Source organism: Bubalus kerabau, chromosome 4 (genome assembly GCF_029407905.1).
Source record: "Bubalus kerabau isolate K-KA32 ecotype Philippines breed swamp buffalo chromosome 4, PCC_UOA_SB_1v2, whole genome shotgun sequence".
Lineage (NCBI taxonomy): Eukaryota > Metazoa > Chordata > Mammalia > Artiodactyla > Bovidae > Bubalus > Bubalus kerabau.
The window spans coordinates 43898758-43913513 of NC_073627.1; the positions used below are offsets into that span (position 1 = coordinate 43898758).

Here is a 14756-nt window from a genome sequence, read left to right on the forward strand (position 1 = left end):
CTGTCCAGGCTGGTCCTCTTCCCAGCTGCTGTCTCTGTCTCTCGGCATCGTCCCAGGTGCCTGCTAAAGCCGGTGAGCCCCAGAGCCCACTCACCCTCAGAGCACAATTAGGGGCAAAGTCAGATGTTTGCTGACATCTGGTTTGAAAGAGAAATTTCTGGGTTTCTAGGCTGCGGTTGGGCTTCCCTAGTGGTTCATCGGTGAAGGATTCCCCTGTGGTCCAGGAGCCACAGGAGATACAGGTTTGATCCCTGGGTCAGGAAGATCTCCTGGAGGAGGGCATGGCAACCCACTCCAGTGTTCTTGCCTAGAGAATCCCATGGACAGAGGAGCCTGGTGGGCTACAGTCCATGGGGTCGCAAAGAGTTGGACATGACTGAGCGACTTAGCACGCATGCACGCAGGCTGTGGTGGTAAGCGAGGATTCACGTGTGTTTGTCACATTGTTCCAGAGGAAAAGGGGTCTCCATCTCATCCTACAGGTGGCTGGGAGTGGAGTTCAGGCAAGGAAGTTTGGGGGTTTAAGAGCCTCCCTGACTTTGTTTGTAAAATATGTATGGATGGGTATGTCTGGGGGAGGAGATGGCCCTGAGATTTCACCTAATACCCCAAAAGACTCAATGGCACAAACGGACGGCTGTTAAGAGAGGCTCACTACTCTCGACTCTGCACCACCCTTTCTTGTCTCCGTGTGTTTCTGGGCCATTCTCCATCCCCCTCCCTGGCATCTCGCTGCTTTTGCCTAGTCAGACAGCTGCGTGCTGACCACTAGCACGTTGGCCCCCTCCCTCCAGGGACCTGGGTCTTCCCCACCCGCTGTGGAATCTCAGGCTTCCGCACTGTGGGACATGGAGGCTCAGAGAGGGCTGAGACCCACGGGAGATGCCCAGTGCTCAGCCTTATGTGTTGTGGAGGACTGAGCTGGCTTTCTCCCAGGCCAGCCCCACGGGACTCAGTTCCTGCCAGGAGGCAAAACGTTCCCAGCAGAAAGTGCGGCCGTCTCCCCACTCCTTCCTTGGAGGGAAGCCTGGGGACGCCATACCTATTGGTGCTGTTTCCTATGGAGTTCATGTCTTCTCTGTACCCCTCCAAAGTGAATATTCTGTCTTCTGGGCTTGGTGGTGGTGGCCTATACTTCCACGGCCTTTGCCCTCTCTGAGGATACCAGAGTCCTGTTTTTTTTCACCTGACCATTTCCCCCTCTTCTTCTTCTCTTAGCACAGAGAATTTTACCCAGGCCCAGCTCAGGGCAGAGAAGACTGAAAGGCCAGGTGTGGGGGCGCCCAGCTGGTTCCTCTCACATCTGCCCTCCCACCCCTAAACCTGTATGACAGGTCCCTTGCCTGGGCCAACCCCCGCCCACCCCACCAGTTTTTTCATGAGGTGAAACCTGGGTGTGGGGGTGGGTGTTGGCACATGAAAGAGGAGACGGTCTGGAATGAAACTGAGTGGGGAGGGTGCAGAGAAGGGGCCCCCTCCCCACCCTCTCCCTTCTCTGCACGCCGCTGCCTGGTATTTCCTTCCTTCACACGCACGCCGTCCCCTGATCCCAGGCGGCTGGAACCTGTGGTTGGGCCTGTGGTGGCCGTGGGCACAGGGGCGTGGGCGGCCCTGTGGTTGGGCCCGTGGCGGCCGTGGCAGCCGTGGGCACAGGGGCGTGGGTGGCCCTGGGGACGAAGCCACCGGAGGTGTTGTGGGGCCCCCACAACACATCCTTCTTGTCCCAGATGACTTCCCTCTGTTCTCTGTCTCCTTCATCTCCTTCCCACAGTACTCCCTCCCAAGCCTCCCCAGCCACCAGCTCTCCTCCCCCTTAGACACCAGGGTTTTAGGCTCTCCCCAGGCCAAGGGCCACGCCCTGGGCCTGCTGGTTTTCTGTGCCAGCTGCTCGTTCCTCCACCGGGCTGCCCCCTGTCTCTCTCCTTCCCCACCTTCACCTGGCCCGTGTCTCCACAGGTGTTCTTCCGGGCAGGCACATTGGCACGGTTGGAGGAGCAGCGAGATGAACAAACCAGCAGGAACCTAACCCTGTTCCAAGCGGCCTGCAGGGGCTACCTGGCCCGGCAACACTTCAAGAAGAAGAAGGTGCTGCTCCAGGGACAGCCTGGTCCCTTTCCCTAGCCTATCCGGGCAGAGCTGAGCTCCAAGGGTCGGGGTGGGACTGGGAGGAACAGTCCCATGGGGCAGGAGGCCGGGCGTGGGGCTGTGAGTTATCTTTGTCTGGGGGACAAGAGGCAGGACCTCCCAGGGGCACCCTGGGCCAGGGCAGGGGATGGGCAGCACCCCCCTGCCAGCCAGAGTGCTCATGTGCCTGGTGATGAGACCGTGTGGCCTGGTCCGAGGCTGGGTGGTGAGGAGCAGGGCCCAGGCAAAGGTGGGCTAGGGATCACAGGCTGCTCCATGAAGATTAAGGAGCTGTGTCAGCGACTCCTTTTCTTATTAGCAAGTCCATAAAACAGCCAGCACCGCCGCCTCTTGTGTTTCAGCAAGATTAGGTTTTATAGCACATCTAGGCCGGCGTGCTGGAAATAATCAGGCAGCAAATAAAGCAGACGAAATTATTCCTAATGATGGCAGATCGGTTAGTGCCCAGTGCGGTGCTCCAGGGGCCGCACTCTGCCGCCCACTCTCTGAGGATCGGAGGGAGGCTGGGGGCAAGGAGTGGCTCAGGGAGTGTTTGACTTGAGGTAGGTCCAGTGGCCAGAGGGGCAGCCCCAGAGGCTGGGGCTGGTGGCGGGGACCATCCTGGCTGGACTTGGGTCTGACAGCCTGCTGCGTGCCACCCCCACCCCAACTTAGATCCAGGACCTGGCCATTCGCTGCGTGCAGAAGAACATCAAGAAGAACAAAGGGGTGAAGGACTGGCCCTGGTGGAAGCTCTTCACCACCGTGAGACCCCTCATCGAGGTCCAGCTGTCAGAAGAGCAGATCCGGAACAAAGACGTACGGAACAGCCCGGGGAGGGGAGGGCTGAACTTCATCCACGTGGGCCAGAGTTTTGCCAACTTGTCTTGGGCTCCCCAGTGCTCCTTTGTTCAGTCCACAGAGCTGTGTCCTTGAACCATGCCCAGCAAACAGAAGGCGTCCTTCTAGGGTGCTGGCTGAGCCCCTGGGTATCCTCTTAGGATAAAACCTCAGGCGTCCACAGCCCATGGGGAAGGGTCTAGGGAAGGAGCCCCAGGCAGGCAGTGGCTTCCAGTTCCCTCGTGTCTGAAGCGGCCTGAGCTTCACCAGCTTGGTTCACCCCAGGGGTGCAGATCCTGCCCCAATGTCTCCCAGGGGCTCTGCCTTACTTGGCCCTCCTTCCTGCGCCCTAGGAGGAGATCCAGCAGCTGAAGAGCAAGCTCGAGAAAGTGGAGAAGGAGCGGAATGAGCTGCGGCTCAGCAGTGACCGGCTGGAGACCCGGGTGAGTGAGTGATTCCCAGCACCAGACAGACCGACCCCCCTCTGCAGGATGCCCAGCCCAAGAGGCCCCCCCCGCACCCCCCCACCACTGTTCCAGCTGAGTGAGGCAGTCGGTTCAACGGGTGGTGACTCCCTCCCCCATCAGATCTCAGAGCTGACATCGGAGCTGACGGATGAACGTAACACAGGAGAGTCCGCCTCCCAGCTGCTGGACGCAGAGACCGCGGAGAGGCTCCGGGCTGAGAAGGAGATGAAAGAGCTGCAGGTGAGGGCAGGGCCGAGCTAGTGACTGCCACACACGGTAGTGCCCGTCTGCTCCCCCTAAGACAGGTGGCACCTTTGCCACCAGCCCAGCACCCTGTCTGCCCTGGTAAGCTTGTGACCGTAGTCTGTGTGGTTCGGGGGCGCGGGCGGTACTGAGTGAGGGGTGGGGCAGCACGGCACATAAGCACCTCTCTGCAGACCCAGTACGATGCACTGAAGAAGAAGATGGAGGTGATGGAGATAGAGGTGATGGAGGCCCGTCTCATCCGGGCGGCTGAGATCAACGGGGAAGTGGCTGATGGTGACACAGGTGGGTCAGAGGCCGGAGGACTTGGCCGTGGCCTGAGTGGCAAGTTCTGAAGCGCCCCCTAGGCAGCCACACCCCTCGTCTCCTGTTTGTAGAGCTGTTATAAGGCTACGTGAAATAAACTGATGAGAAAGTAGAGGTGCCAATGAGTGCAGGGGATTATCATGGAAGGTGGTAACAATGGCAACCCACTCCAATATTCTTGCCTGGAGAATCCCATGGACAGAGGAGCCTGGCGGGCCACAGTCAATGGGGTGGCATGAGTCAGACGTGACTTAGCAACTAAACCACCGCAGCAACCATGATAATGACGATGTTTGAGGACCATGGTCTGGCGGTCCTTGGGAGAAGACAGCACACGTGGCCGCATCACTCTCTCTAGGCTTCTTCCGGCTAGTAGCTCCTTCTGCCTTGGAAGGAAGTCACCGATCCAGGGACCTTTCTGAGTCCCTCTGGCTGACTCCACCTGCTCCCCAAGCCTTCATCCCCCTCCACCCCTTCTTGGGGACTCTCAGTATCTCATTCATCCCCTGTCTGCCCCCACCCCACAGGCGGCGAGTGGCGTCTGAAGTATGAGCGAGCCATGCGGGAGGTGGACTTCACCAAGAAACGGCTCCAGCAGGAGTTTGAGGACAAGCTGGAGGTGGAGCAGCAGAGCAAGAGGCAGCTGGAGAGAAGGGTGAGGCTGGTGCCGGGGAGGGGCGGGGAGGGGCTGGGCGCCACGTGTTGGCGTGGGGAATGGCCAGTGAGCCAGGCAGGCCCTGGGAGCACAGGGAAGGGTTGGCGCTGGATGTGAGGGACACCCAAGGGCAGACTGCTGTCAGAGTGTCTTAGATTCCCCGGACGAGCCTGACTTCATCCTTGGTCCCCAGACCGCCCTCTCCTTCACCCACTGCCCTCTCCTCACCTCCTCCACCAGTACCTCCAGGCCTCTCGAGGGCCACTGACCCTGCACCCCCATCTCGCCCCCTAGCTCGGGGACCTGCAGGCAGATAGTGATGAGAGCCAGCGGACACTGCAGCAGCTCAAGAAGAAGTGCCAGCGGCTGACAGCCGAGCTGCAGGACACCAAGCTGCACCTGGAGGGCCAGCAGGTCCGCAACCACGAGCTGGAGAAGAAGCAGAGGAGGTGGGTGGGTCCCCTGGCCTGGATGCAGCAGGCCTCTTTGAACAGTTCCCTGCCTCCCTCCAGGGAGGAGAGACGAGAGGGCCTGAATTTGGCCCTCTCATCTGCCTGGTCCCTCGCCCTGGAATAGGAGTCAGGGTCTGACTTCTGACCTCCAAGGTGCATGTAGACCACAGCGTTCCTGACGGCCTGCTCAGGGCTCTGCTCTCAGATGCTGCCTCCCTCACACCCCAGTGTGTGCTGTTACCCTGCCTAGGATCTAGAAGGATGGGCGTCAGCCAGGCCCCATGCAGGAACCACTCCACGGTGGTCCTGCCCCTTGCACCCCCCAACACCCGGCTCCCCATTCCTGTGCCCCCCCACCCCCGCCCCTGTTGCCTCAGCTACACACAGACTCCTGGCTAATGTCATTAAACTACCTGCCACTTCCATCTCATTGTGATAATGCCCCGAAGTGGCAGGGTAGTGGGGACAGCCCTTGCAGGAGAAAAGCCAATCTAAATTAATTTCCCAGGCCAGGATGGGAATGGGACACCTTTATTAGGAACAGGGAGGAACCCCCACATTCTGGGAACAGCAGGACATTCCAGGGAATGGGGTGGGCACCCAGTTCCCCTCTGCAGAGGACGGGTTCTCAGAAGAGGCACCGGTTGCTTTTGTGAAGGGACAGCCCCATGGCCCTGGGGGTGAGGAGCGCAGGGCTGGGTCCCTCCAGTGACCCGGGGTTACCCTCAGCCTCCTGGGCTCATTGCCAAGTGAGGGGCACTAGGAAAGCCTTATAGTTTTCTCTCCCAGCGCTCTGACTCTCTGCTCCCCTGGTTCTTATCTGTACCCCCACCCTCCCTTTTACCTAGAGGCAGGCACCCTTAGGGGCCCCCCTCGGAGCACCCCATGACAGTGCCAGCTCGACCTAGTTACTATCTTGCTGCACTCCCCACTGGGTAACTTATTAAGTTTCAGCGGGCCTGGAGTTTTCTTACTTTTTTTTTTTCCTTAACATGGGGTTGGGATGAGAGTGAGCTTGTCGGTTTTCAACAGGGACAGGAACCCGATTAGCTATTCCAGGAAGGTGTTAAGAGGAATTTCAGCAATTTGCTCCTTGTTTGGAGTCACTGGGCAGGAGATGGAAGGCTGGGAAGTGGAGGAACAAAGGAGGAGCCCCCTACCCTGCCCGTGGCCTGTGTTCCCCCTTGAAGCATGCTGTCAACTGAGCACAGGGGGATGGGGTCTCCAGCCCGGGGTGGGGTGTCCTGGGGTGATGGGGTGCTGCTGGGACAGGTAGGCCTGGGTAGAAGCTGGGGCCCAGAGGTGGCCCATCTAGAGCTGTAGAAAGTGAGTGAGATGAGGCAGGATGTTCATTTCCACCCCCTCTGACACCCCTTCTGCCTTCACCCTGGTCCCTCTTCCTATCCTTTGATCTGTTGAAAGAGAAAAGGCTGAGACTTAACGCCAGAGGAGAGTCTGTCCACTTCTTCCCTGAAAGCAGTCTGTGGGTCCCTCTTAGGCCCCCTTGATAAAATGCTCCTCCACCCCTCAAGCCCAGACCAGGTTGCTCAGCAGGGCCCTGGTGGCCTGACCTGTAACCCCTCTGCACTGGCCCCAAGCTCAGGCTGCATGAGTCCTCCCGTCTTGCACCCTGTCTGGGTCTGTGGCACCACTTCCTGGCAGCCTCCGGGTGCTGGGGGCCCTGACTCTTCCTTCATCTGATGGAGCCGCCATGGCCACGGTCCCTGGCAGGTTCGACAGCGAGCTCTCACAGGCACACGAGGAGGCCCAGCGAGAGAAGCTGCAGCGGGAGAAACTACAGCGGGAGAAGGACATGCTCCTCGCCGAGGCCTTCAGCCTGAAGCAGCAGATGGAGGTGCGTGGATCTGCCTGCCATCCGTACCTCCCCCCGCCCCAGGCTCGGGCTCGCCCAGGACCAGCCTCATCTTCTCTTTCCCCCCAGGAAAAAGACATGGACATCGCGGGGTTCACCCAGAAGGTTGTGTCACTGGAGGCCGAGCTCCAGGACATTTCTTCCCAAGAGTCCAAGGATGAAGCCTCTCTGGCCAAGGTCAAGAAACAGCTCCGAGACCTGGAGGCCAAGGTCAAGGATCAGGAGGAGGAGCTGGACGAGCAGGCGGGGACCATCCAGATGCTGGAGCAGGTGCTGAGGGCTGGGCCAAGGGAGGCAGCACTGTCCTCTCCATGTGGGGCAGAGGAGGACAAGATCCTAAATCCAATCGGTCATCCCTTCTCTTGTTCACAAAGTACTGAGGGGGCACCTGATCTGTGCCAGCCACAGTGTGAAAATAATTAAGCTTTTTCACAGCACTTTCCATGAGAACAGATCTTAATTGAGCTCCACTGGTGAGGGGCTCAGGAGGCAGGGTAGCTGGAAGGCCGTGAGCCCGTCCAGCCTGCCACTGAGCCACCGTGTCAGTTCAGGCAGCTAGAGCCCCAAGGCCAAGTGGAAAAGCGGCAGGATTGCCCCTGCGCCCAGCAGCCTTCCCTGGGCCTGTGCCAGGCCTCTAGTAAAGGAGTTCAGTTTCTCTGGAGAAGCCAGCTGTCACCAGAGCAAGGTGGGAGCACAGGGAACTGCTGGCAGAGACGTTCCCTGCTCCCAAGCCCGGGGAGAGTGGCCGATCGGGATGCGGTGGGGAGGGGTCGGGATGCTGCCGGAGAAGAAACCCAGCCCTTACTCCCATCCACCTGCAGGCCAAGCTGCGACTTGAGATGGAGATGGAGCGGATGAGGCAGACCCATTCCAAGGAGATGGAGAATCGGGATGAGGAGGTGGAGGAGGCCCGGCAGTCATGTCAGAAGAAGGTAAACCAGTTGGCTCTGACCCATCCAGTAGAAACACTGGTTCCCCCATCACTGCTTTGCAGTAAGAACTTTTCCAGATGTAAACTATTGTATATAGGATGGATAAACACTAAGGTCTTACCCTATAGCACAGGGAGCTATATTCATTATCCTGTGATAAAGCATAATGGAGAAGAACACTTTTTAAAAAAGAATGTCTCTATGTACATAACGAAATCACTTTGCCGTACAGCAGAGATTGGCACAACATTGCAGGTTAACTATATTTCATTTAAAAAGCAAATCTAAAGTAAGGGCTTTTCTGTTTTCTTTACCTCTGTTGTCATTCAGTCACTCAGTTGTGTCTGACTCTCTGCGACCCCATGGACTGCAGCACGCCAGTCTTCCCCGTCCTTCACTATATTCCACTGCTATTCAGGACTGGGAAGCTCTGCTTGAGATCCTGGCGTTGGCCAGGATGTGTGCTGCTCTGAGGGTCCCTAGAGAGGCCCAGGCCCTTGGGGAGCTAACACCCCCCTGCTTTCTGTGCCAAGCTGCAAGCACAAAGGCTCTGGAACAAGAGCTCCCACCTGGGCCTGCGCCGCTGCTCGTGGCCTGCCGTCCCTCCCCTTCCTCCAAGGCTGCTCTGAAACCCTGGGAACTTTGAGTTCAGGGTCTGCCCATCCAGGTCATCCATCCTCAGCCCCTGCCCCACTATTCTCCCAGGGGCGCAGGGGGGTCCAGCAGGGAAGGGGCTGGCTGGCACCTGACTCTGAAGGGACCCATGGGCCCCTGTTTGCAGTTAAAGCAAATGGAAGTACAGCTTGAGGAAGAGTACGAGGACAAGCAGAAGGTGCTGCGGGAGAAGCGGGAGCTGGAGGGCAAGCTGGCCACACTCAGTGACCAGGTGAGCAGAGACCGCTGGCTGCGGCGGGGAGAGCCGGGAGCAGGAGGGCCCTGGCTCTGTAGGGCCCTGCCAGGAGGGTGATCACCTGCAGGAGGGTGATCACCACCCAGGGCACACCGGGGCCTTCTCACCTCGGCTGGTGTGATCCCAGCCCTGCCACTATCGTTGCTCATTAAGGCATCTCTGAGAGTGAGGGCAGGGCGAGGAGAGGGCTCGGGGAAGACAAGCGGAGGCCCTGTGGCGGAGCCCAGAGCCCCAGCTCCTGGCGTCCACCCAGGTGAACCAGCGGGACTTTGAGTCAGAGAAGCGGCTCCGGAAAGACCTGAAGCGCACCAAGGCCCTGCTGGCAGATGCCCAGATCATGCTGGATCACCTGAAGAACAACGCACCCAGCAAGAGGGAGATCGCCCAGCTGAAGAACCAGGTATCTGCAGACAGGACGTCATCAATTCCCTCTCCCTCTTGCCCCTGCCAGTGGTTCTTGAATCCTTGGGAAGGACGGTGACAGGGAAGCGGGGAGAAGCTGGACTCCTGAGGGTCAGCGTGTGCTGTAGGCATGACAGTCAAGCCCAGAGTGCTGCGGGTGGCCCCACACCTGCCACCCTGGCGTGGGCGGGAAGTCAATGCACTCATAACGCATCACAGCCCTGGGGTCTGAAGTGAACAGAGGAGGAGGAGGAGAGCGCCGGGTTCCCTTTCCCCGGGGACCCCCCTGCACAGCCCTCCCGTCCCTGGGGAGTGGCTGATGTCCCTCCCTGGGGCGGGGGTGGGGTTGGCTGTGTTCAGTTGGAGGAGTCAGAGTTCACGTGTGCAGCGGCCGTGAAAGCTCGGAAAGCGATGGAGGTGGAGATCGAAGACCTGCACTTGCAGATCGATGACATCGTCAAGGCCAAGACAGCGGTAAGGACGCACGGTGTGCAGAGCCGGACTCGGGCGGCTGAGGGACGATGGAGCCATGCAAGTGGCTCCTTTTACTCCAAACAAGGCTCCTTCTCCAGCCCAGGACTTTCTGCAGGGAGAGTAGGCCTCCACTCCTCTGCCTCTCCCCACTTAGAGGCCTGGGAGGGGGCGGCGAGACGGAGGAGGAAGCCAGCGAGGGCCCATCTCCCTGTTTAACCACCTGCATGTGGGAGTTTGGCCACAGGCCCCAACACCATAAATAAAGCAGCTAATGTGGCTGAGGGATGTAAACAGGTACCTAGAGATTAGCAGAAGCACCGATAAGAGGATGGGATGACTCTGTTTCCCTCCCCTGCCCCCAGCCAGCCCCATTGACAAGCCCAAGCAGCAGCTAATTAGAGCGCTTATTTAATGCCTCCCTTTTAATTCCCCACCTCTCCCACGGCCCATCCATCGGCCGAGAGCTCATTACTGGGATGTGGCCGCTGGTATACCTCCTCGGGCAGGGAACGGGGCAGGGGAGGAGGCTGGGCTTGGCTCTGAGCTCCCTGGCCCCCCAGCTAGTCCCCCAGCTGCAGAGAGATGCCAGTCTCCTGGGCTTGATTTATCCCTGTGACATTTGTGCTCCTCAGCAGTTTTCAGGTGAGTAATTCAAATTCCTTAATTGTGTTAAAAAAGGCTGTTATAAAATTACCATTTTATTTAAATCCAAGTTAATAAATTTCTTGGCGGAGGCATCCCCAGCTCCCCGCAGCCCGGTAACAAGATGGATGGGGGCAGAGAAGGAGCCAACGTAGTCATTTTGGTTTGGAATTACTGGCTAATAGATTCATTCATTTCCTGAAGCTGCTGTTGGCTGTCTCTTCTCCTCCCTACAGGAGTGGACTGGCCATGGGGACTGGATGGTCAGGAAGCAGGCAGTCCCAGGGAGAACACCAGTGCAGGCCAGGAGAGCTTCACAGATTTGAGGGATCCTTCCCTGGGGCCTGGAGAGGGCAGAGGTTAAGGCCTAGCTGCTAGTGCTGGACGATGGGTCGTTTGGTTCTGGGTGGACCTTTTCTGCCTTCTCATTAGCCTCCAAAGAGCTGTGGGGAAGCAGCTGTCATTTAGCCCAGGGTCTGCCTGAGCTGGGCTTCCCAGGTGGCGCTATTTGTAAAGAACCTGCCTGCTAATCCTGGAGATATGAGAGACATGGGTTCCATCCCTAGGTTGGGAAGATCCCCTGGAGGAGGGCATGGCAACCTGCTCCAGTATTCTTGCCTGGAGAATCCCTTGGACAGAGGAGCCTGGTGGACTATAGTCCATAGACTTGCAAAGAGTTGGACATGACTGAAGTGACTTAGCACACACGCAGGCACACACACACACACACACACATGCGCGCGCGCGCGCGCGCACGCACACACACACGCTGCCTAAGCTGCAAAGACAGTCCTTCCACTCAGCTCCCAGGCCCAGAGCAGGGCAGGACAGGCAGCTCCCTAAGCATCACTGGTCCTGGCACCCCCCCCCAGCGGGTCGGCCTGGCCCCATCATTAGCTCCTCCCACGGGTGGTGGCCAAGGGAGGTTCAGTCTTCCCACCCAGAGCCATTAGTAACGCCAGGCCTGATGCTCTCGGTCTGTCTTTGCTCTGTCCAGCTGGAGGAGCAGCTGAGCCGCCTTCAGCGTGAGAAAAATGAGATCCAGAACCGGCTGGAGGAGGATCAGGAGGACATGAACGAGCTGATGAAGAAGCACAAGGCGGCCGTGGCTCAGGTACCCTGCCCGGGAGTGCCCCGCCACACCCTGCACGGGCACCGTCCCCTGGTCCTCCTCGTAGGTCCCTGTCACGGTGCCTGTGTGCCCTGGCCCTCCAAGTGGAGCAGAGTGGGCTGGAATTTGGTGCTCATGGGAAGTCCTGCTTCGGTACTCTCTCCTTTCCCAGGCCTCCCGGGACCTGGCTCAGATGAATGATCTCCAGGCTCAGCTGGAAGAAGCCAACAAAGAGAAGCAAGAGCTGCAGGAGAAGGTGGGGACCAGGATTTCCCTTGGTAAAGAGAGGGTGCCAGGGTCCCTGTTCGTGGGGACCAGCTCCCAAGCTCACAGGTTCACACGCGCTTCTCTCTGCCATCAGTCAGTGTCAGTGAGTGCAAAGGCCTAGGCTTGGAGCCACGTCACCAGAGCAGACTTTTTGGCTTCAACTGCCTCATTTTGCATTTCTATTCCCTCTCTGGTCCTTAGTTCTCTCCTTTCTCTCCAAAGGGCAAAATCTTTGTCAGCACAGGGTCAGGTGGGGGGTGCCCCTGTCTCAGGGACCCATCCTTCCAGCTCCCTGTCCAGCCTTCTGGTCCCCATGGTGATCTTGCAGGGAAGGGGGTACAGAACCTGCCCCTCTTCCCTTTCCAGGCTCAGTTCTTTCTTCCTTTCCTGCCCCCATCCCCCAGCTACAAGCCCTTCAGAGCCAAGTGGAGTTCCTGGAGCAGTCCATGGTGGACAAGTCCCTGGTGAGCAGGCAGGAAGCTAAGATCCGGGAGCTGGAGACACGCCTGGAGTTTGAAAGGACCCAAGTAAAGCGGCTGGAGGTGGGCACACACTTCCCCCATCCCTTCTGCAGTGGGGAAGGGCCGATTGGCCCCGGCTGGAGCCACGCATGCTCAGCAGGGCCAGGCAGGCCTGAGGCCGCTCCCCCGAGGCCTCTGCCAAGCTGCCAGGCCAGCTGACGGGGCGGATGCCTTCTCCCCCGCCCACCCGGCCTGCTCTCTGGGCACCGCGGAGCCTGCCTGCTTTACATTCTGTTTCCGTGCGTGCTTTCTGCCAAGGGACCACAGCAGCTTAGCTTTTCGTCTTCATATTTTCCTCCACCGTGCGCTCCCCCCGTCGGTCCCCTCTCTGCCGTCCGGCAGGGTCATAAATATGCAGCGGATGGCGCCACTTCTTCAAGGGCTGGAGTCTGTCCTCTCATCTCACCGCTTGTTCTTTCTCTTTCCCTTTCTTATTCCCCTTTTCCGTCAATTTTCCCCATGCCTGCTGTCTCTTGCTTTTCTCCTTCCCTCTTCATTTTCCTCCATTTTTGCCCCATTTTTTCCCTCTCCCTCTGAGTCTGTTTTCTCCCCAATCTCATTCCCTTCCTTACTTCGCTGAGCTATTTCTTCCTTTCTCCCCATCCCCTTTGTCCTCTCCCTCTACTTTTCATTCTCTTCCCTCTAACCCTTCTCCTTTTTCTGTTCACCCCCGTCTTCTCTTTCCATCCCTCCTAACTATAATCTCCATCCTCCACATTTAATCCTTTCGGTTCCACTCTCCCGAAGCCCACATGCTCCAGCGCCTTTCTTTCCAACAGAGCAGGTAGGAAGAAAGAGGCCGGCAAAATGATCTCTCTGGGTTTACACCCCTCTCTCCCTATTTCCTTTCCTCCATCTCGAGCATGCAGACATCATCTGAGTGCTGACTGGCGTCCATGAGAAGTGTGTTCATGGTGTGGGTGCTGAGCATCCCTGCCTCTTTCCCCCTTACCCGTGAGTCAGTGGAGCAGGAAAGAGGATGGGGATGGAACCAGGTGACCATGGGGCTGGCAGTGGGCATCGGAGGGCATTAGTACCCTTGACCTAGGAAGAAAATGTGGCTGAACCTCCTAAGACAAGGTCATAGTTCTCCAGAGAGCTAGAGAGAATTAGGGGAGGCTTAGTAATAGTCCGTGCTCTGCCTTGGTAATATTTTGGTCCACAGTGTACACACAGAAAGGGTTAAGTAGGTTGCCTCAGGCCCCAAAGCTGTTACAGGGCAGAGGAGGCCGGTGGGCTGGTGGCTGTGGAACAGACTACAGCATTTGCCTCCTTTTCTCAAGGGTCCCAGTCCCTTTCCTCAGCTCTGTCTCTCATTTTGCCTTCAACTCAGACAGCAGTCCTGTGGTTTAGATGCGCAGAATGTTAAACACCTATGGCCCTTAGAGATGTAGCCTAGCACTCTTATTATTTTCAAGACATAGAGGCTGGGGGCCGAGAGCGGAGCCCCCATGGCCAGTCTAAGATTAGGACCAGAGGCAGGGTGCTTCCCTCACACTGCCCCCACCTCCAGGTTGTTTTCTGCTCGGCGTCCTGTGGCCTGGGAGGGGGAATGTGTTCAAGTTCCTGGGGAAAGAGAGATTCATCAGGTTTAGAGGGGTGGCTTTGTGTTTGGCACATGATGACTGTTTAGTCTCCTCCTAATCCAGAATTCTCAGTAAAGTCATTTGCCTCTGAGCACAGGCTCTCGCTTTTAGAGCTTCTGTGTTTAGGGTCTCTGGGGGAAGCCCTGCTGCCTGTGGAGGCCCTGCACATGGTGTCAGTATGGACTCGAGACAGAGCCCTCTTCTGACCTTGGTGATGGTGGTGATAATGACGTAGCACCTTTCATCTTCCAGAGTGCTATTACATCGCTTACCTTATTCCGGCCTTAAAAGACCCCTGGGGAATAGGTGTCATTCTCCCCCTTTTATAGAATGGCAAAGGGAGCCACCCCCCCGGGGCTTTAGTGCTTGCCCACCTGAGTCCGGAGCTCTGCCACACCCCACTCTCTGCCCCGCTGATGGATCTCTCTTCCCACCACCCTGTCCAGAGCCTGGCCAGCCGGCTCAAGGACAACATGGAGAAGCTGACTGAGGAACGGGATCAGCGCGCGGCGGCTGAGAACCGGGAGAAGGAGCAAAACAAGAGGCTGCAGCGGCAGCTCCGGGACACCAAGGAGGAGATGGGCGAGCTCGCCAGGAAGGAGGCCGAGGCGAGCCGCAAGAAGCATGAACTGGTAATGCCCCCCACCCATGAGGCTGCAGGCCAGCAGCCCTCTGAGAGGCTGCTAAACACACACCTCCCCACCCTGGGCTTGTGGAGGTGGGCTGCAAAAAAACCATGGTTTAGAGAATTGGAGGGATGAGAATGTGCCAAGAGGACAGATAGTCCACCAAGCCTGAGGGCAGGCCAGGGGCTAAGGAGGATGGCACCAGCTCTGCCTCAGGTGAGGCCCGGCCCCCACAGCCCAGCCACACCAGGGCAGAGAAAGTTCTGCAGGTTCTCTGCAGCACCCGCAGAGCTGCTGCTGGCCC

The 14756-nt window shown here is 58.1% G+C and overlaps 1 protein-coding gene across 14 annotated transcripts in view; it reads left to right on the forward strand.

The window, feature by feature from the left end:
• MYO18A (myosin XVIIIA) overlaps positions 1-14756 on the forward strand; it is a 101099-nt gene that overhangs the window by 73391 nt on the left and 12952 nt on the right. For all 14 annotated transcript variants that reach the window (XM_055577095.1, XM_055577096.1, XM_055577083.1 and 11 more), the window contains 17 exons: positions 1957-2085; positions 2800-2943; positions 3318-3407; positions 3552-3671; positions 3869-3980; positions 4529-4656; positions 4951-5105; positions 6840-6963; positions 7051-7251; positions 7803-7913; positions 8695-8799; positions 9077-9223; positions 9586-9699; positions 11339-11455; positions 11625-11708; positions 12124-12261; positions 14273-14458. In XM_055577095.1, the coding sequence (XP_055433070.1) occupies positions 1957-2085; positions 2800-2943; positions 3318-3407; positions 3552-3671; positions 3869-3980; positions 4529-4656; positions 4951-5105; positions 6840-6963; positions 7051-7251; positions 7803-7913; positions 8695-8799; positions 9077-9223; positions 9586-9699; positions 11339-11455; positions 11625-11708; positions 12124-12261; positions 14273-14458 (2205 nt within the window). The remainder of the gene's footprint in view (positions 1-1956; positions 2086-2799; positions 2944-3317; positions 3408-3551; positions 3672-3868; positions 3981-4528; positions 4657-4950; positions 5106-6839; positions 6964-7050; positions 7252-7802; positions 7914-8694; positions 8800-9076; positions 9224-9585; positions 9700-11338; positions 11456-11624; positions 11709-12123; positions 12262-14272; positions 14459-14756) is intronic.